Source organism: Staurois parvus, unplaced genomic scaffold (genome assembly GCF_062004578.1).
Source record: "Staurois parvus isolate SC_StPar_1 unplaced genomic scaffold, SC_StPar_1.0 ptg000147l, whole genome shotgun sequence".
Lineage (NCBI taxonomy): Eukaryota > Metazoa > Chordata > Amphibia > Anura > Ranidae > Staurois > Staurois parvus.
Window position 1 is genome coordinate 3,605,927 of NW_028317943.1, and position 23,209 is coordinate 3,629,135.

Sequence of the window (23,209 nt, forward strand, 5' to 3'; positions counted from 1 at the left end):
TTTTTTGGACAATATGAGACAACAGTGGTGGTGTCAAACTTTGTGGACAGTGCAGCCCTGTCCTTCACCTGTAAGATTTCAGCAGGCAGCTCAGGTTTATTTTTCTTCACTGTGCCCACCATGGTAAGTTTCCTCCTGAGAAGTTCTTGTCCAAGGTCATAGCTGGTAAAAAAAATTTTCACAAGTGATATTGTGACACTGCAGTCCAATAGTCATATCGAGGACCACACGTTTTCCTTGGTTTTTCTCAGGGATGCCACTTGCAGCTTTGCCTGTGTAAATCTGTAGATTCCAGGCATAGCTGGTTTTTGCACCACAGGCTGCCCAGATTTTTATGCCGTACTTCCCTGACTTACTGGGTATGTATTGCCAGAAGGGGCATTTTCCTCGGAAAGGGGCAAGACGTTCATCCACTGTCACCTCTGGCCCAGGGTTGAACATCAGTGGAAGGAGCTGCACCCATCTCTCCCAGACATCCCTCATGGGGGCATGTTTTGTTTTTGTGCAGGTATACTGGAAAACAAGGCAAAATGAGAATCCCCTAAAGCTCACATGATTGGGAGAGGAGCTGGCTGTCGGTGTGCTGATTGACAGTGAACTTATGATTTCAGTTTTGGCTCTAATTATTGCTTTATAATCTTATTTATATAACTGGGTCGAAACCGACCCTAACACAAAGGTCATAATTTCAACTTGAGCATTTTATAATTTAGTGAAAACAATTTTTTTTTCTATTTTGTTGAAATAGAGGTTCCTGACAAAGTCATAAAGTCTTGATGCAATAAAAAAATATATGGTTATTTTATGCATTTAAAACCTAAAAACGGGTCGGTGCCGACCCTAACACAAGACGAAGGTTAAGTTACATATAAAGTGGGGATCGAAAGTTTGGGCACCCCAGCTAAAAATTTGTATTAATGTGCATAAATAAGCCAAGGAAAGATGGAAAAATCTCCAAAAGGCATCAAATTACAGATTAGACATTCTTATAATATGTCAACAAAAGTTAGATTTTATTTCCATCATTTACACTTTCAAAATAACAGAAAACAAAAAAATGGCGTCTGCAAAAGTTTGGGCACCCTGCAGAATTTATAGCATGCGCTGCCCCCTTTGCCAAGCTGAGACCTGCCAGTGTCATGGATTGTTCTCAATTATCATCTGGGAAGACCAGGTGATGTCAATCTCAAAGGTTTTAAATGCCCAGACTCATCTGACCTTGCCCAACAATCAGCACCATGGGTTCTTCTAAGCAGTTGTCTAGAAAACTGAAACTGAAAATAGTTGACGCTCACAAAGCTGGAGAAGGCTATAAGAAGATAGCAAAGCGTTTTCAGATGTCAATATCCTCTGTTCGGAATGTAATAAAGAAATGGCAGTCATCAGGAACAGTGGAAGTTACAGCAAGATCTGGAAGACCAAGAAAAATATCAGACAGAACAGCTCGCAGGATTGTGAGAAAAACAATTCAAAACCCACGTTTGACTGCACGATCCCTCCAGAAAGATCTGGCAGATACTGGAGTTGTGGTACACTATTCCACTATAAAGAGATACTTGTACAAATATGGTCTTCATGGAAGAGTCATCAGAAAAAAACCTCTTCTACGTCCTCACCACAAAAATCATCGTTTGAACTTTGCAAATGAACATATAGACAAGCCTGATGCATTTTGGAAACAAGTTCTGTGGACCGATGAGGTTAAAATTGAACTTTTTGGCCGGAATGAGCAAAGGTACGTTTGGAGAAGAAGGGGCACAGAATTGAATGAAAAGAACCTCTGTCCAACTGTTAAGCATGGGGTTGGATCAATCATGCTTTGGGGTTGTGTTGCAACCAGTGGCACAGGGAACATCTCAGGAGTAGAAGGAAAAATGGATTCAATAAAAAAAAAAGCTGAAGTTAAAGAGAGGATGGCTTCTACAAATGGATAATGATCCTAAAAACATCTCGAAATCCACGGGGGATTACATCAAGAGGCGTAAACTGACGGTTTTACCATGGCCTTCACAATCTCCTGACCTCAACATAATTGAAAATCTATGGATAGACCTTAAAAGAGCAGTGCGTGACAGACAGCCTAGAAATCTCAAAGAACTGGAAGACTTTTGTAAGGAAGAATGGGCAAAGATACCTCAAACAAGAATTGAAAGACTCTTGGCTGGCTACAAAAAGCATTTACAAGCTGTGATACTTGCCAAAGGGGGCAGTACAAGATATTAACTCTACAGGGTGCCCAAACTTTTGCAGACGCCATTTTTTTGTTTTCTGTTATTTTGAAAGTGTAAATGATGGAAATAAAATCTAACTTTTGTTGACATATTATAAGAATGTCTAATCTGTAATTTGATGCCTTTTGGAGATTTTTCCATCTTTTCTTGGCTTCTTTATGCACATTAATACAAATTTTTAGCTGGAGTGCCCAAACTTCTGAGCCCCACTGTATATATAATATATAGGCCAAACACTTTATCATAAAATAAATGAACAATAAGCACAGAAATTATATTTGCAAAGTGGTCTAATCATTAAGAAAAATGTCTTTGTAATCCTCTTTACATCTTCCTTATTTACAATACTCTGTCTTTTCCAAACATATTCTGAGTGCCTTCACACCATTAAGTGCTCTCTTCACCACTAGTATGTTGAAAACTATCACCCTAAAGGATGGATCTCTAGGTTATAAGAAATCATGTACAGCCCAATCAAGAATATCCCAGGCAGGGGCGGACTGACCATTCGAGCACTGCCCAAGGGCCCGGGGTCAGTAGGGGGCCCCATGAAATGCCCATGGTACCTTTTTCATAGGCTTTTTTGAGTGTGGGCAAGGACACAGGAGCCCCATGATCCCCTATTGCCCAGAGGCCCCATGAGTTGTCAGTCCACCCCTGATCCTAGGTGTGGACAAGATAATCCTTCTTTCAACCTCCCTCCCCCTTCACCTTTCCTCTGATGATCTTATACCATCAATAGAGTAATAATTAGCCACATAGTGCTCCTTGTGGAATCATTTATTAAAATTAGAAATTGGAAACTGGATTCCCAGCCAGCTATCAGTTCTTCTGAAACACCTCTGTCTGTGTGAGCCAGCAGGCAGACTTCCCTAGGTAATGCCGGTATGCGATGCTTGGACCCTTATGATTGAAAGGGGTGAACCAGTGACAGTAAGGCTAGCGAGAAAAGGGCTAGATGTCGTCCAGCCAGGATATGAGGTGGGCTTTGTCTGACTTGCTGCAACTTCTAATGCACACTGTGAGAAGCTCACAATGTGCAGTGAAATCAAAGTAAGTAATTTTGGTATAGGAGAGGAGCCTGTACATTTTCAGGTTTAAGGTCATTGATCAAGGGTTAGGTATAGATGATGACAATAGATTAGATAAGAGTTTATAAATAATGCACCTAAGGAAAAAGAATCCCTTGACAGAGTACAATATTTGGGTACAGTGTTGGCCAGCACTACAGAGCAAAAGATTTGGGAGTACTTATTTCAGATAATAGCAAATTGAGCAAACAGTGTGGCCATGCAGTGGAAACATCAAATAGAATTCTAGGATGCTTCACTAGAGGGGTCACCATCAGAAGAAAGAAGGTCCTGATTCCCTTATATAGATCTTTAGTTAGACCTCATTTAAAATACTGTGTTTAGTTCTGGAGAACTCGCCTACAAAAAGATGTTGATAAGATAGGACAAGTCCAGAGACCGGCAACAAAAATGGTGAAAGGTCTGAGGGATAATATCATGAGAGACTTCAAGAACCTAATATGTACAGTCTTGAGGAAAGAAGGGGAGATATGTTTGAAATGTTTAAATATATCTAAAGGGTAAGTAAGGTTCTGGAGGGGGCAGTATTTTTAATATGAAGCTAAGATCAAGAACACAGAGGCATGACTTGAAACTAGCAGGAGGAAAGTTCAAAACGAATCAGTATTATTTTACCAAAAGAGTAGATGTTTGTAATAGACTTCCAGCAGAGGTAGTGAATCAGTCAACGAGAAGTGGATTCATACATGCTTAGGACCAAACTTAGGTCTATACTCAGACAAAAAAAGTTAACAAACAAAAATCATCTATAAATTTAAAAAATTAGGGCAGACTTGATGAAACACTTGGTATTTTTTCTGCTGTCACTGTTCTATGTTTTTACCCTATACTTCAAGGCTCCAACGCTGAGCCTTTAGGGCTCCGATCCTACAGCAGCAGACTCCTTTGCAGCCACCTGACCCTCCTTCCCACTTGCCCAATCACAGAAGGCTTTGTGTTATGTGGACCCATTCACAAAATGCAAAACCTTCTGTAAAGACAGCAGAGGGGAGGGGTGAACAAAGCAGCTGCTGGTGTAGCAGATTATATCTTTCCTGTTAAAATGACAGGAATGTAGCATTATCTGTACTCCTGGTGCTCTGTAAAAAAATGTAAATAGTAAATTAAAGGATAATTTCACCTTTTGTAACAGGTTCCATGTTACATCCATATTCAGTGTGTAACATGTTATAGAGGTTATAAATGCACCAGTGTCTGCCGCCGAGTGCCCAGCCTCACCATTTGAGTTCTCTGAATGTGAAAAATACAAGTTCTTTGCAGATCTTGGCTTGTACTTCTCAATGATCTTCCAGGATGCTGTTGAGCCTGAGTGTAATTGACTGCCCATATTGGAGGTATGGGCAGACAGATGCACAGACAGTCTGCAGGACTGTGGCATTACACCCATCATCTGCTGATCATGGGTGCAATGCTTTACAGGCTCCTAACAAAAAAAATAATAAATGCATATTTTTTTTACCTGAAAAAATGTGCATTTATTATGTTTTTGGTAAAGGTAAACTTATCCTTTAAAGAGAAAAGTCCACATGAAGTCGCACACTTTGTTGGACTTAACCCCTTATAAACCATCATATTTTTAAATATTCTACATTTACTGGAGTTCTGCATTAGGTGAGTTGATAGCCCAGATGTAAAGCATACCCAGCTGCTTTTGCAAAATGTGCACATTTTGTAAATAATACAGAACTTTTACCATGTCACATTTTTTCTTTAAACCCATAGTTAACTCTGCTTTTAGTAATGCTGTCGTTTGTGTATATGTGCCAGAATTAAATGTATAATATATGTATTTTGTTAAATAGTAGATAATAAAAAATATAATATAGTAATTAAACTACTGGTCTATGTTGTTTTACATTTAGTCATCATGGTCATTTATAGCCACCTTATTAAAAAGCACACTAGAGTAAACCATGAGTCAGCTTGTCACACAGAAAATCAGTTAGTTTCACATTTTATGGTTACTCATTTTTAAGCTTGTTTTATACTACCTAATAATAATTATTTGTATTTACTGTACAAAAACACATGCAAATCAGAGTTAATTCATGACATTCAGTTTGCAAAGCATTCTGGATGGAAGTCCTTTCAGTCCTATTTCTAATTGCAGAGAGCCTATGCATATCATTCAGATGTAGTTTGATCTCTCCAGCTCTATATGCATACTTCCAAGAAGAATTGTGTTTGATCATGATCTTGTTTGGCTTTGCTGGCTGCAAAGTCATAATTGTGAGATATTCATATGTATTATTTAATTTTTATAAATAAAAAAACTGCAATAAAAAGTGCATGTCTCTTAACTGATTTGCAGTATTTAGCTTATGTATATTTACCCCCCCCCCCCCAGTCATAAGTGTAGGTACAGTAGCCACAAGATTTGTGTTTTAAACTTTTTGAGTAAACATTTTAATATTTGACTTGTTTCTAAAGATACTAGTTCAGAGTTATGAAAAGTGGATCTGTTGTAAATCAACCAATCACTTTGCATATTTTCTTTTTACTAGTGAAACATTTTTCATGAACAGGTCCAGAATGAAAATACATAGTTTAGGTTCCCAGCCCCTTATTAGCTGTTGATTTCATTTCTAAAGTGTTCTACAGTGAAATAGATTTTGACTGATATGACATTGCAACCTTTTGAATTTGCTGCAGTGCATGGTATCAATAAAATACCAGTGCTAGCAAGGTACATGAGCTAATGGATGTGTATCTGCAGATGCATCACCCCAGCTGGTGTTCAGGCTGTACTAAGACACCAATTCCCATTGTCTACAATATGCATTGATTTCAATGGTAAACACAGGCTGTAATGCATATCCTCTGAATGTTACAGCACAGCAAGTCTTGCTGTACAGAAGTCAAAACAAAGCTTTATTCAATAAGATGTGATGCACTGTGCAGTGACTTATGTATATATACATATATGCAAATATGTGGTTGCAGAGACCCATCATATTCAATGAATCTAATCAGAAAAATAAATTTTTTTTCAGTTAACCTTACTAAAATATGCTTAAAATGGTTGGCATGGCCATTGGTTTCTGGCCATTGATTGATGCTAATATTTTGTTAATATTCCTTGCAGAAGCTACTCTGCCACCACCTGTAAAGAACGGTAAACTGAAACTTCCACTCATGTATATGTTTCCACTTTAAACATATCATAAGTTCATCATGTCCATTTTTTGTGACAACGTTGCATGGCATTTTCTGATTTTTATTGTTTCTTTTTGTATTACATGCATAGTTTAAAGGGGAAATAGGATTTTAGGATAATAAATACATGTATCAATCTACAATATGCATTACCTTTACTGCTAAATGCCAGTGTCAGACACAACAGAGGATCCTCAGGTGCTCCCTAGTCTTAGTGTGCATCCGGAACTTTAACTTGTCAGGCTCATGGAAATGGTTTTTTTTGCTATCTGAGGCTGAGGCTGCCTGTCTTTTTTGAAGACTGGTCAGTCTTACAAGATGGCCATACCACCCTCAGAGGGCTGCATAAACTTGTAAGGTCAGCTATGCAGACTTATGGGGTTATGTAAATGAAGTGGGGAGGAAAAGATTGCCACAGCGGGCAGACAGCAGTTTATCAGTAAGGAATAGTGTTGTAACTTGCCTGATCAACTGTTTTCCCCAGTAACAGCCATCCTGCAGGGTTGGAGACCTCCCATAGACATTTTGGTCATCTTATGTCTGTGGGTAACTTAGTATCTCAAAATGAATAAGACATCTACAGAAAATGTACTTTAAGCTTTTTTTTTCTAGTGAGAATTTTTATCAAGCCATTTATGCTCCAGTCTGACACTCCCCTATATCACATTTGTAAATGATTATTGATAAATCTAATTGATAATACTCACCACCAATAATTAAAAGCACTGTATGATATTACTGATTATTTTCAATTTGGTAGCTGACCCAGCTCTTCATGTACAACAGAATACCAGATTTGTTTTGTTTTACTGACACTGATGCTTCCCCTTTAATGAAACCATTATTCTTTGGTCCTTACAATTGTTATTTTTGCATGGCTTAAAATGCAACAAAATGGTTCATTTGTGCACATGTAGCTTTCTGCTGCTAAATATGACTAGGGCATTTAGTTCGTAGTTGTGTTGTGGTACTTATTGTGTTGTACAGTGTGTTCATTGGAAGTCTTGTGTTTTTAGTATTACTGTGCAAGTGACCCTTCATTTTTAAAAAGTTATGTGATTGCTGCCAAGGGGCACATTTATACATTAGTTATCTTGTGCCTTATTTTTTTAAAAGTCTTTTTAAAGACTGAGGCAAGATGAATCACCCACCATCTGTCTTGGACACAATGATGGCAAAGATGGGAGGGTTGGTCAATTGTTCAGCTAAAATCCCCAGACATTAAAAGAGTGGCAACGATTAAAGTGAAATGCCAGACAAACAGCTAAATTATCAGTTTAAACACATACAATATACAGTCAAAGGTTTGTGGACACCTGGCCATCACACTATATTGGACATCCAATTCCAAAACCATGGGCATTGGGCGTCAATCTGATGCAGCATCTGTGCCCCGCTGGCTCTGCAGTGAGAACTGAGTGATCAAACCCTGCCGATTGCTCAGTTCTCCCCATAAGCTCTGAGCAGAGAGCTCTGATTGTCAGTCTCTGGCTCTCTGCTCTGCCCTTCCAGCGCTCACTGGAGCACTGGGCTGTGGAGGGGGCCGGAGGGCATAGCTCAAGCTGTCACTGAATCGCTGAGAGGCTGAGCCAGGTGCCGGTCCATGCATCTTGGTGGATCCCAACCATATGGTCATGATCTTTTCAGAACCTGGACCGACTGAGTGATGTCAGCCGACAGCGGACTTTAGCCTGCTGATGGCTGAAAATGGGTCACAGGAGTGCAGTTCATTCTCCTACAGGAGAAGTATAGCAAAAATAGCTTTTGCTATACTTCTCCTTTATTTTGGATTTTCTCCAGTTACTTTTATGGCTAGAATAGCTTCCATTCTTTTTGGAAGGCATTTAGCATGATATTGGAGTGTGTCTTTGGAAATGTGTACCCATTTAGCTGAAAAGATAAATAAATCGTCAATTAGAACAATCACATCTGGCCAGTTAGCAGGGATCTGTTCTAGAAATCTATGAAGCTGAATCAGGAAACATTGATGGTTCACCAGGAAGAAGCAACATGGTCATCCTAACAGAGGTGTGTTTATTACAAGAATGGGTAACACATCCATGGTTGGATAAAACATATCTGCTTGAACTGTGTGCCTACCTGTTTTATGGTGTGCCACTTTATAACTTTATATTCTCAAGCTTCCTCTTAAAACAAAATATTGGTTTTAGGAGAACTTAGCCTCTGAATTACTGTTACAGTATGGGTCATATGACTGAGTGCAGGTAAACTGCAAAGGCAGGAACTTCTCAAAAAGAACAGAGTAGCAGACTGTGTATTTTTGTACATTGGTTCTGAACATACTGTAGAGCAGAAGACTAGAAATGTTATAGCTTTGAATTATGGAGAATTCTAGTATAACAGAAATAAATTTTGCACTGAATGCAGCATGGAATTTTGCTTTATTTATGGCTGTACTGAAAGCTTTATGATATTTCCAAATTTATTTAACTACAGAAGCATTATCTTTCTCTTCTGCCATAGTCATGTATCTTTGACCTGCCGGAGCTGTCATCTACAGTGTGATGATTGGCTGCATGTGAATGTGCATACTCAGTTTTTTTTTTGCTCCATATGAATTAGTAAATATGCTTCAAAGATTCCTTTCTGCCAGTACTACTAATCTCTTTCAGTTATTACAGGATACAGCCTATTTACACTGTATAATGGAACATTTGACTTTCAGATCGGCCAGAGGCACCTTCTGATTTGGAATTGACTGATCCTCTTGAAAGGAGTGTGCAGCTCTCATGGGTGCTAGGAGATGATAATAACAGTCCTATTACCGGTAAGTTAATACCAATTGCCGATGTACCCTTTTTATTTATTTCTTGTTAAGAAGCTGAAAATGTAAATAAAATGAATCAAAGCATAAGAAAAATCATTGTGTTTTCCATAAAAAGTTCCTATTTATTAAATAAAAACTCACATTAAAAAGTGCACTACTGCAGGTGCACTACAGATAAATTGCATAAATCCATTTTAGGACCGACGCTGGGGGCAATATATATGAAGGTTGCAACTTGTAGAGCAATTGCAGTGTACACTCACCGGCTACTTTATAAGGTACACTATGCTAGTACAGGGTTGGACCCCATTTTGCCTTCAGAACTGCCTCAATTCTTCGTGGCATAGATTCAACAAGGCATTGGAAACATTCCTCAGAGATTTTGGTCCATATTGACATGAGTTACTGTTGCCTTTCTATCATCTCAACCAGTCTGCCCATTTTTCTTTGACCTCTGATGTCAACAAGGCATTTTCATCCACACAACTGCTGATCACTGGATATTTTCTCTTTTTTGGAACATTCTCTGTAAACCTTAGAGATGGTTGTGTGTGAAAATCCCAGTAGATCAGAAGTTTTTGAAACACTCAGACCAGCCCATCCGGCACCAACAATCATGCCATGTTCACAATTACATACCATGTTCAAAGTCACTTAAATCCCCTTTCTTCCCTATTCTGATGCTCAGTTTGAACTTCAGCAAGTCGTCTTCACCATGTCTAGATGCCTAAATGCATTGAGTTGCTGCCATGTGATTGGATGATTAGCAATTTGTGTTACCAAGCAATTGAACAGGTGTACCTAATAAAGTGGCTGGTGAGTGTATATTATGATCTTTAACACTGTCCCCTTCAGTGATGGGTGCACTTACACAACTCCTTGATGTTTTCTTCCTCCCTTCTCTCTAGAGATAGCATCCTACATCACTGCCTTTGACCATTATGTATTACGCCACAGGGTGTGGCTTTATCAGAGGGATAGCTGTGTGAGGGTATTTTAAGCTTTTATTTCATAAATAGTAACTTTTTACAGAAAACACACTAATTTTTCTTATGCTTTGATTTATGGGCATTATTGCTGAAACTTTATGGATTTTTGTTAACTGGATTGCATGAAGAGAGGTTTTCAAATGGTCTTGGCATATCTAATTTATCCCTTCGGGGAACATGCATATGCAGTCTGTTACATATAGGTAAAAAAATTGAGGTGAGCTGCTAGTGGTGAAGAGATTCACAGCATGAGGTGTTTCTTTTGTATCATGGAGGATTGGGATCTTGGAAGGTTAGAGACCAGGGGCAAACTGACCATTTGGAAACTCAGGCACTGCCCGAGGGCCCGGGGTCAGTAGGGGGGCCCCATGAGATGCCCCTGGTACCTTTTTCATAGGCTTTTTTTAGTTTGGGAAAGGACACAGGCCCCATGATCCCCTATTGCCCGGGGTCCCCATGAGTTGTCAGTCCGCCCCTGTTAGAGACTGCAATTTAATACATTTACGTGGCCTTTTGTTGTTCTAAAAATAAAAAATTATAATTGTCATGGTTTTGGAATTGTGCTGTTTGTTTGTATCACATATATTGCAGATAGTACAGCATTGAATCACTTATATATTTATTTTATATTTTGAGTTTCTTAAATGTGTGGTACACTTTTAGATTTTAGCTACAGCACATTTTGTTACATTAGAACAGGTATCTTAGTTTTGTATTGGGAGGTTGTGCATAGAGGTATATTTTTTATAATCTTGTTAAGAAAACAATTTGCTATTTCAACTAGGTAGTGATATACTAGCTGAGAATCAACCTTTTTGTACATTACAGGCTGCATAACACTGAACTGAATGTGCTGCAGCTACATGTAACCAATAAATATAGATGTATAAAATAGACTATTGTGTGTTTGTCATTTTTCATTCTACCACTAAATAGATAATATGTTTGCCTTCCCGAACATTTTTCGCTATAGAATTTATCATTGAATATGAAGATGGCATGCGTGAACCAGGCATCTGGCACCTCCAGACCATAGTTAGTGGTACACAGACTACAGCATCTCTGACTCTTTCTCCATATGTTAACTACTCCTTCCGAGTTATTGCTGTTAATGAAATTGGCAGAAGTGACCCCAGTGTATCTTCTGAACGCTATATGACAAAGGCAGCAGGTTTGTAAAGTTTGTCTAACATGTCTAATCTCATCTCAGTGATGCTAGAATTAATATATTTATTTGTAATGTTTCTGTGCCTTCTATCAGGTTGATAACATGTAGACCAATTTGTAAAAAATAATTTTTTTTTTTAACCACTTCCCGTCCGCCCTATAGCAGAGATACTGCTACAGGGCGGCACAGGAGCGCAAAATCACGTATATATACGTGATTTCGCATTTCCGGGTAGGGGGCATGATTCTGAAGATCTCCGATGGGGAGGAGGACTGTTTTGTTTACTAACAGTTCTCCCTGTCAGCTTGGGCACACTGTACAGCACAGCCATCCAGAGCAATGTGATTACAGTGTAGCACACTGACACCACCACCTAGTAAAACACTCCCTGCATACAGTTAACTATAAGTTGCTGATTGCTGCCATTACTAGTAAAAAGAAAAAAAAAATCCCAGTATATATACCGCCATTTGTAAACGCTATAACTTTCACATAAACCAATTAATTTACACGTATTGGGATTTTTTTTTTTGCAAAGACATGTAGCAGAATACATTTTGGTGTAAATTTATGACCAAATTAGATTTTTTAAAATTTTTTTACTGGACATGTTTAATAGCAAAATGTCAAAAATATTGTTTATTTCTCAAAATTGTCGGCCTTTTCTTGATAGCACAAAAAATAAACGCACAAGCGATCAAATACCACCGAAAGAAAGCTCAATTTGTGGGAAAAAAAGGATGTAAATTTAATTTGGGTGCAGCGTTGCATGACCACACAATTGTCAGTTAAAGTAATGCAGCGCCGTAACGCAAAGAATGGCCTGGTCAGGAAGGGGAGTAAATTCTCAGAAGGGCAAGTGATTAATAGATTTGTTAGAGTAAGTACTTCTGTCACCTTTTTATTGCTGTCTGTGATATTGTTAGGAAGATTTCACCAAAATTCCTGCCCCTGTGACATGGGAACAAGAAATAAGGGGAATGGTCATCACTGGAACAAGAAGACCAAGACAACATTAGTAATTGGACAGTGGTTTTAAACCTTCCATGTTTTACTGAAAAAGTGTTTTGTTGCAGTCTTTACTATTAATGGAGAGATGTCCGATAACTAGAAATCTGTGCAAATGGAACATAGGGAACTGAAAATAAAAACCTGACATACAGTACCTCACTACCCCATGGTAGCCAAACAAAGTATATCTAAAGCCAAAACAATATTTAAAGCCGCATTTGAGTTTTTGCCATCTGTGTCACATTGGGGAGATTTCCTTTCACGCCTTGTCGTGCAGAGACAAAAAGAAGTGGGAGGAATTCCCTGTTAGATAGTTGTTACCTATTGGAAAAATGTCCCCTCAATTTCAGTTTTGGTGACAAATCTAAGTTTTAGATTTTTACTCAGTTTCAGTCCGAATGAAAATCATCACCAGGACAAATATATAGGATAATTCTTACCATCAGGGGCACAGAGGGGGTAATTTGTGCAAGATAACTAACCCGCTTCTATCTTCAGCACAGCTGATTGGTTGCCATGAACAGCTGCTACAGATTCTTGCTGCTCCAGTGTTAATAAATTACCATGAGACAGCAATACAATTCTGACATAAGTTTTAACTATTCCCTACTCGTCCCTAAGTTCTAAAACTTATAAAATGCTTTTAAAAAGTTGACCTGAGTTGAGCTTTAAAGATTCAAACACATATTAACACCTTTCTAAGGACTTGTCCATGAGTGCAGCTACTAATGCCTTCTAATCCAATTACCTCAATTTCTACTACATAAAGGGAAATAGTCATTATTATCTTAAATAATAAGTCACCAGCCAAATACAAGAATGGAGCTAGAAGAGTGTTGGGTCACCTGACCTGCATACACATTGATTTACTAGTAGTGAAGTAAGGGCAAAAATGGAGCTCTAGAGCAGGGGTAAGCAACGTTTTGAGCATGGTGCCAAAAAAATGTTTTTTGAAGAAATTGAGAGTGCTAGTTATAAAAAAAACCTCAACTTTTCACACTCAATCATAAAAAGGAATTTTTATAAAGTAAACTCTGTAAACTATTTGAATAGTAAGAAAACATTGAGCTTGCAAAGATGGTAAATGGTAACTTACCCCTTTTCCATAACACATGTGCTGAACACGTGCTGTGAGGCAAGTATGGTAAGGTTGAAAATACATGTCAACTAAGGCAAGTATGGTTGAAGGTTGAAAATACATGTCAACTAAGGACTTCTGCAAAAAATACAGTTGGAAATGAAGTGTGAGATGATAGTGGTCACCCTAATAAAGTTCTCTCAGATCAAACCCAATCTGTGCACCTTCAGACCCTAAATCAGCCCTCATTCCTGCACCTTCACACCTCAGATCACCCTAAATCCTGCACCTTTACACCTCAGATCACCCTAATTCCTGCATCTTTAAACCTCAGATCACCCCAATTCCTGCACCTTTACACCTCAGATCAGCCATTATTCCTTCACCTTATACCTCTGTTCACCCCAAATCCTGCACTTTTGCACCCCAGATCAGGCCCAATTCATGTTTCTTCAGGCATCAGATTAGCTCCAGTTTCTTCACTTTCATGCCCCAGATCAGCCCCAATTCCTGCATCTTTACAACTCAGATCACTCCAGTTCTTGCATTTTCACACCCCAAAAGCCCCAATTCCTAATACTTCAGGTCTCAGATAAGCCCCAATTCCTTCACCTTTACACCTCAGCTCAGCCTAGTTCCTGCACCTTCACATCTCAGCTCACACCAATGCCTGCACCTTCACATCTCAGTTCACACCACCGCCTGCACCTTCACACCTCAGATTGGCCCCAAATCCTGCACCTGCACACCTCAGATCATCCCAGTTCATGTACCTTTACATCTCAGAGCAGCCTAATTCCTGCACCTTCAAATCTCAGTTCACGTCAATGCCTGCACCTTCACATCTCAGATCACACCAATGCCTGCACCTTCACACCTCAGATTGGCCCCAAATCCTGCACCTTCACACCTCACATCACCCAAATTCCTGCACCTTTACATCTCAGATCAGTCCCAATTCTTACACCCCCAGGCTTCAGATCAGCCGCAATTCCTGTACCTCCAGGCCTCAGATAAGCCCCAATTCTTGCACCTTCACACCTCAGATCACCCCAATCCCTGCACTTATGCACTTCAGATCTTCCCAATTCCTGCACCTTCACACCTCAGGTCAGCCCCAATTCCTGCACCTTCACACCTCAAATCCGTTCCAATTTTTGCATCTCCAGACCTCAGTTCACCCCGATTCCTGCATTTTTACAAACCAGATTAGCTCCAATTCCTGTTCCTTCAGGCCTCAGATTAGTCCCAATTCCAACATTTTCACACCTCAGATCACCCAAATACCTGCACATTTATACCTCTGGTCATCTCCAATTACTGCACCCTTACAGCTCATATCACCCCAATTCCTGCACCTTAACACTTCAGCTCACCCCAAATCCTGCTCTTTCACACCTCATATCAGCCCCAATTCCTGCACCTTCGCACCTCAGATCAGCCCCAATTCCTGCACCTTCACCCTTCAGAACAGCCCCAATCCATGCACATCCAGGCCTCAGATCAGCCCCAATTTCTGCACCTTCACAACACCTTAGCTCACCCCAATTCCTGTAACTTCACACCCTATTCAACGACAGTTCCTGTGCCTTCAGGCCCCAGATCAGCCCCAATTCCTGCACCTTCACACCTCAGATCAGCCCCAGTCCCTGCAACTTCACACCTCATTCTCCAGTGACAATTCCTGTGCCTTCCGACCTCAGATCAGCCCCAATTCCTGCTCATTCAGGCCTCAGATAAGCTCCAATTCTTGAACCCCCAGAACTCTGATCACAATTCTTGCACCATCACTCCTTAGATCACCTCAATTCCTGCACCATCACACCACAGATCACACCAATTCCTGCACCTTCAGACCTCAAATCAGCCCCAATTCCTGCACCTCCAAGCCTTAGATCAGCCACAATTTCTGCACCTTCACACCTCAGATCAATCCCAATTTCTGCACCTCCCCCCCTTAATTCACCACAATTCTGCATTTTTACAACCCAGATCAACCCCAATTCCTTTTCCTTCCGGCCTCAGATTAGTCCTAATTCCTGCATTATCCCATCTCAGGTCTCCCAAATGCCTTGTCACGATATAGGGTCAGGTTCAGAGACCAGTTGCTACAGCAGTTGTAAGGCTTACCTGAAACCAGCAGGATTGGTACACCAGCGGCCCACCCTGGGAATGACGCAGGCTCACCTGAGGTGCGGGGTCTAAGCATCCACCGGTCTTCCCCAGAGCTCCTAATGGTGGAGATGGATTTGGCTGCGTGTGAATGCCAGGTCGCAGGACTCAGGATCACCCCACCAGGGAATGAGTAGGCTGGAAACCAAAAGCGGATCAAACAGTTCAGGGATCAAACAGAAGCGGAGTCAGTCACAAGCCAAGGATCGGTCACCAATGGTAGTAGATAGGATGAGGCAGAATCATAGTCAGTAGCAAGCCAAAGGTCGGTAACGTAGATGAAGACAGCAGCAGGCCCAGTAAGCGGGATATTGGCTGGCAATAATCTGGCAACCAGGAAGTGCAGAGACATGGCTTTTATAGGAAGTTCATGGGAGGAGCAAGGAGTTCAAGGTTCAAGACAAAACAGGGAAAAGGCAGGATCATCCAAAGAATTGTCAAGGGAGCTGTCCAGCATTCCAGGTGGCTCAGTGAGAAGAAACACTGTCTCTCACCGCTGAAGGCCCAGGTTCGATTCCAGGCTCTGACATGCCTTCACCTTTACACCTCTGATCATCTCTAATTCCTGCACCCTTACAGCTCATATCACCCCAATTACTGCACCTTCACACTTCAGCTTACCCCAAATCGTGCACTTTCACACCTCAGATCACTTCTATTCCTGTACCTTCACACCTCAGATTACCTAATTAATGCACTTTCACACCTCAGCTCACCCCAATTCCTGCACTTGTTACTCATAAAAGATTGCTGTGGATAGCCATTTGAAGATGAACTACTCTGGCTTTATCCCCTCCAAGCGTAGCCACATGGATGCTGAAGGAGAGAAATGTTCAGAGGGAGGGCAAGTACACCGACAGTAAAAGCCTGACCATGAGCTGGCTCAGGCTAAAAGAGTGTTGAACCACAGAGGAGGAAAAATACTGAATATTAATTACCCTTCCAAAGTGAGAACAAGTAGCCTAGGGAATCTGACACAGCTTCAGTATGGAGACAGCAGCGCAGGAGCCGACACCAGCAGAAATGGAGGTGGATGGGCAACAGCCACACTGCTTCTTCTGCTTGTAGCTGCTGGCCAGCTTTATTGTTTGGGAGGTGTGTCTCCCAGAACTGCACTTGGGTGCTGTCCTTGATGCTGTTGCTTGCCACCTCCAGCACTAGTGCCAGGGGGTTGCCTACCCCTGCTCTAGAGTATTTCCAACCAGTTATTTTTTGTTATGGGTAAAGCTGGGATGGGTCACTGCATTTTTAAGTTTTCAAATTCAGTTCATTGCCCCCATTTGGGAGATTTTCACTTCCTGTTCTAATATTTGCCACCTTGGCAGGAAGTGGTACAATATTTTCTTAGTGAGGACAGCGATAAATAATTGACAAAAGTTTCCTAAAAGTAAAGCTTTTTCCTGTTTGTGTTCTTTTTGGAGAGATTTCTCCTTCCCTTCTGTCCCTGAGCTCCCTTTCATACTAAATAATATCAGCAGCTGGGATACCACTATAAAACCCTTTTATAAGTTTTAACCCTTCACCACTTTATTCAAAACTAGAAAAACATTTTGCCTAGAGTTGTGCCATAAAAATGCAAAAAGAGCAGTAGCAAAGTAGTTCCCATCTTCCTACCTTGACAGGTTTTCTTTGGTCATTTTTGCCTGATAAAGTCCTTTTTAGTGGCTCTGAAACACTGATTTTTCCATGTGACAAATGTGTATTTTATCTTGAGCATGTTTTGATGTGCTGGTAAACATTTTTTCATTTAGTTCATAGTAAAATGTATAATGTTTATATTTAATGTTTGGTTAAATCATTTCTTTTTCATAGTAGTTTAAAATACACTGCTCAAAAAAGGAACACTTTTTAATCAGAGTATATCATCAAGTCAATTAAACTGCTGGTATATTTATCTGGTCAGTTAAGTAGCAGAGGGGGTTGTTAATCAGTTTCAGCTGCTTGAAATTAACAACAGGTTCACTAGATGGGCAACAGTGAGACGACCCCCAAAACAGGAATGGTTTTCCAGGAGGAGGACACTGACATTTTTTTCCCTTCTCATCTTTTCATTTGGTTAGGGTCAGTGTCACTACTGGTAGCATGAGGGGATACCTGGACTCTACAAAGGTTGCACAGGCAGTCCAACTCCTCCAGGATGGCACGTCAATACGTTCCATTGCCAGAAGGTTTGTTGAGTCTCCCAGCACAGTCTCAAGAGCATGGAGGAGATTCCAGGAGACAGGCAGTTACTCTAGGAGAGCTGGCCAGGGCCATAGAAGGTCCTCAACCCATCAGCAGGACCAGTATCTGCTCCTTTGTGCAAGGAGGAACAGGATGAGCACTGCCAGAGCCCTACAAAATGACCTCCAGAAGGCCACTGGTGTGAATGTTTCTGACCAGACAGTCATAAACAGACTTTATGAGGGTGGCCTGAGGGTCCGACGTCCTCAAGTGGGCCCTGTGCTCACTGCACTATAGAGCTCGATTGGCATTTGCCATTGAACACCAGAATTGGCATGTCCGCCACTGTGTTTTTCACAGATGAGAGCAGGTTCACCCTGAGCACATGTGACAGACGTGAAGGGGTCTGGAGAAGCCATGGAGAATGTTATGCTGCCTGTAACATCGTTCAGCATGACCATTTTCGTGGTGGGTCAGTGATGGTCTGGGGAGGCATATGCATGGAGGGACACACAGACCTCTGCAGACTAGACAATGGTATTGTGACTGCCATTAGGTATTGGGATGGAATACTTGGACCCATTGACAGACCCTACACTGGTGCAGTGGGTCCTGGGTTCCTCCTGGTGCACGACAATGCTCGGCCTCTTGTGGCGAGAGTATGCAGGCAGTTCCTCGAGGATGAAGGAATTGATACCATTGAATGGCCCCCATATTTGCCTGACCTAAATCCAATAGAAAACTTCTGGGATATCATGTTTTGGTCCATCCAAAGATGCCAGATTGCACCTCAGACTGTCTAGGAGCTCAGTGTCACCATCTGTCGTCTCATTAGGAGCATGCCCCAATGTTGTCAGGCATGCATACAAGCACATGGGGGCCATACAAACTACTGAGTACTATTTTGAGTTGCTGCAATGAAATTTCAGCAAAATGGACTAGCCTGCTGCATCATTTTTTCACTTTGATTTTCGGGGTGTCTTTGAATTCAGTCCTCTGTAGGTTGATAATTTTAATTTCCATCAAATGATGGGGCATCCTTACGTTCCTAACATATTACCCAGTCCATATCAGCATAGATATCCAGCATGATAATTTTCCCCATTGAGATCGGATGTGTTTTCAAAGTGTTCCTTTAATTTTTTTGAGCAATGTATATTGTTGCAATAATTAAATGTATGACTTATCTCCAATTATATACAGAAGGAACTTTGTGGTTATTAAATTGGTATTATATAATGTATTTAGGGGATAATTATAACTTGCTAAAGATCTAAAAAGTAACTAAATTAATACAATTATAACATTTTCAGAGCCTGATACAAACCCTTCTGGTATTAAAGGAGTCGGTACAGAGCCAGATAATTTGGTAATCACATGGAATGTAAGTATACTCAGCTTTCTCTTCAAACTGATTCCTTAAAGACTATGTAAACCCAACATTTCATATTCCTGACATGTGCCTGCTGTACCATGTACTTGTATGAAAAAGTATCCTGCATTCTTTGTATTGCTTCCTTTGTGTGAAATCCCTGGTGTTCCTGCCAGTCACTCTACTTTCCTATAAAAAAAAAATGACCACACTAAGCAGGAGAACACACCATGGCCCAGCCTGTTCTCCTGCAATAATCAGGCTTGTCTTTACACCCCCCCCCTTCCTGCACAGTCATGCACTGGGAAGTCCAGTGTACTGCTGTTTCTCCATCCCCAGCTCTTATGCAGATTAGAACAGAGGGAATGTGATCTCTTATAAAAAAAGGGGGGAAAAGGGTATTTATAATGTTTTTTTTTATATCTGTACACAAATATTTTGCCTTTCATTTCTATTTTAAACTGAATGGGTTGTTTTACAAGATAAGGGTTTACAATCATTAATGTTTGAAAATTTAGTATAGATACCTCATGATCCTCCACATCAGGGATATTGCATTAAAATTCAAGGACGTCCAGTCAGAAATATGTTCTTGCAGCACATCATAGCCCCTACCCCCTTCATATTACAGTCTCCTTTCATATCACAATCCCCCACTTCACATCACAGCCCTCTCTGTCAAATCAAACACACCTTCACAGCCTCCTGCATATCACAGATACCCCCCCCCTTTACATCACAGCCCCTATTCACTTTACAGTGCTCCCTTTACATCAGTTTTGTCATTCCCCCTTCACACTGTGATATCAAAGTCCCCACATTACAACACTCCCACATATCACAATCCCCCTATACATCAGTGTCCTCAGTCCCCCTCCATATCACAGGCCCTTTCACATCACAGACTTCCCTTCACAGCACAGCCCCCATTCTTCACATACCTATCTTATACAGCTTCATGGTAGAATGGCAGAGGACAGGAAGCAGAGCAGGTCTGGAGGGAGGGCAGGAGCTGACCAACTGCGCATGTTAACAAGGGCATGATTGATTGGTAGGATGTGGGGTGGCTCTAGCAACCATAGAAATACAGTGGTGGGGGGAGGAAACCCAGGAGAGGAATCTGGCTGCACTGGAGAGGGTGAAAGAAGCAGAGAGAGAGGAACACTTAGGCTGCTAAGTGACATTGCCATGGTGCCCCCAATCAAGTGGCACACAGGGCATGTTCCATAGCTTTTATATCCTGGATACACCACTGTGAATAGTATTCCTTTATTAGAAATTCTTCCTGGACTTGATAGAAGTGTCACTCAGTCTTGGTCCAGACTGTGGTCCACCATTTAGTGATGCCTGCTCTACAGCAGCTGATACAGCACATCAAGAGTTGGAGGAAGTTGTCAAAGTTAAGGATACTAGGATAATTGCCACAATGTGAAACATGCACACCAACCTAACCCAAATAACCATACTCTGATCCTTTTCATATTTGATTTGATTCTTTACATATATGATTATTTAAAATGTCTATTTAACTATTTAAAAATATATTTCTATGTGTATAAGTCCATAAATATATTGGGACATACACATTGGTCATGTTGGTGTAAGTTAAAGCAGAACTTCACCCTAAAAGGGAAGTTCAGCTTCTTCTAAACCCCCCCCAACATTTTTGGGACTTTTTTTTGGGGGGAGGGGGGTGTTGGGTACCTAAGTCTGACAGATACACACTCCCACTTCTGGTGGGATTGCCTAGGTGATTCCAGCAGACGATCGGACCCCCGCTCACAACCTCCTGGGATACAGCACATGTATCAGGAAGCTGCAGGTCCATTCAAAAAGCACAGAGTGACTTGTGCATGCGCAGTCGGAAGCCAGCTGTGAAGCTTCAGGGAGTAACAACCGGCTTCCCACATCCAAAGACCAGCAAAGAATGGCCCAAGTGAGGACAGCGCTGGATCCCTGAACAGGTAGGTAAATGTTCTTTTATTAAATGTCAGCAGCTACAGTATTTGAAGCTGCTGACATTTATTTTTTTTTTAACTGACTGAAGAACCTCTTTAACTAGTCAAGTTCTGGAAATATGTTTTACTACTTTACTGTATATAAAAGCAGAGTGTTGAATTATCACTAATAATTATTGCCTGCCTCATTCTCTCCAATACAGCCTTTAGGAGGTTTTGACTCCAATGGACCTGGTCTGCAGTACAAAGTCAGCTGGAGACAGAAAGATTTTGATGAAGAATGGACATCTGTCACAGTTGCAAATGTTTCCAAATACATAGTGTCTGGCACACCTACCTTTGTTCCTTATGAAATAAAGGTTCAAGCATTAAATGACCTTGGCTATGCCCCTGAGCCAGCTGTTGTAATAGGACATTCTGGAGAAGATCGTAAGTCTCAGAGGTCTTTACAGTGATCTAAAATCCAATTTAAAAAAAAACAGAAGTAAATGAGTCTACTGTGCACCACAATGACCTCTTGTTAAATATTTTCTTATGTTTTCAGTTCCCATGGTTGCTCCTGGTAATGTTGAAGTAGAAGTTATTAATGCCACTTTAGCAAAAGTTCAATGGGACTCAGTTCCTCTGACATCAGTCAGGGGTCACTTGCAGGGATACCGGGTGAGTATTATAGTTTGTCTCCTACTAATAGTTTAATGTTGCAGTTATGCAGTTACTCAATACTCTGTCTTTATGAAAATAATTGCTGTCTTGCTAGCTATTATTCTGGTCCTAAAGTAAAAGCCAAACACTTTATACTTTATGTCTGCAAAGTTACCCTTACATATAGCCACACATTTATGAGTTTATGTTTTGCACAAGGTTTGACCTGCTTAGCCTGTTTGTTACATGTGCTATTCAAGCTTTCCTATATTCTGTAATATTGTTTCAAATAATAAATATTGCTGGTAAATTAAACATAGTTATATTCAAAATATGATAAACATAGCTATATAGTTAATATATAGGGGACAATTCACTAAGCGGTATCTTACCGCATCCAAGTTTGCAGTAAGATACCGCACAGCATTTTTCAAAAAGAACATTGGCATTCACTAAAAAACACTACTAAAGTACTGCATGAGTTATATTATTAAGTCTTGCGGTATTTTAGTAGTGAAAACATGTGGTAATCTGTCAGCTGTCAGTGGGTTCCCTGCTGACAGCTCAATGAAAATGAATGAAAAAAAGAATTGTTGGCCATTATAAATTATTAAAAAAATGGCATGGCCTCCCCCCCCCATCCATACCAAGCCCTTCATCTGGTATGGATTTTGAGGGGAACCCCCACGCCAACATTTGTATTTAAATGGTGTGGGATTCCCCCATAATCTCTACCAGACCCTTATCCAAACATGCAGCCCGGCAGGCCAAGAAAGGGGGGTAGGGAGCAGGCACCTGAACCATACCAGGCCACATGCCCTCTACATGGGGAGGGTGTGCTTTGTGGCAGAGAGGGCTCCCCCCAAAGCACCTTGCCTCTTCCCCGCAACCCTGGCTGGTAGTTGTGGGGATCTGCAGGAGTGCCCCCAGATCCCACCCCTCCATGTGAATGAGTATGGGGTACGTGGTACCCCATACTCATTCACCAAAAAAAAAGTGTAGTGTAAAAAAACACAGAAGACAGTGTTTGACAAGTCCTTTATTAAAAAGACAAAACTAAAAAAAGGCCCCCATTGTAGATCCATCGTCAACCATGATGCCTTCCACCACCGCCGACTGAAAAAGGCTCCCGCCCCCTGACAGTTCTTAAATATCTAAGGGGCGGGGCCACCTGGTGAGGTCACTGGGTGGCCACGCTCACTTGTGACATCATTAACAGGGGCATCAACAGTACAATACAATTCATAAATTGCTATTAGTTCACAAAGGTAGAAAAGTGTTTCAAATAAAGTGCTTGAGGTGATTGTAGCCGTATTAGTGCATTTGCGACAGAAACAATTGAGTACTGTCCGTGATACTTTTTTTATTTGCACTAACATACAATTTTAAG

General features: G+C 40.9%; 1 protein-coding gene across 17 annotated transcripts in view; it reads left to right on the top strand.

Moving 5' to 3' along the window:
* The window catches only part of NRCAM (neuronal cell adhesion molecule), a 289,209-nt gene that overhangs the window by 225,694 nt on the left and 40,306 nt on the right, over positions 1-23,209 (top strand). For 11 of the 17 annotated variants that reach the window (XM_089673969.1, XM_089673968.1, XM_089673975.1 and 8 more), the window contains 6 exons: positions 6,408-6,437; positions 9,165-9,266; positions 11,229-11,426; positions 19,161-19,231; positions 21,381-21,606; positions 21,722-21,837. In XM_089673969.1, coding sequence (XP_089530095.1) covers positions 6,408-6,437; positions 9,165-9,266; positions 11,229-11,426; positions 19,161-19,231; positions 21,381-21,606; positions 21,722-21,837 — 743 coding nt within the window. The remainder of the gene's footprint in view (positions 1-6,407; positions 6,438-9,164; positions 9,267-11,228; positions 11,427-19,160; positions 19,232-21,380; positions 21,607-21,721; positions 21,838-23,209) is intronic. The other 6 variants (XM_089673973.1, XM_089673979.1, XM_089673980.1 and 3 more) reach the window with 1 other exon arrangement.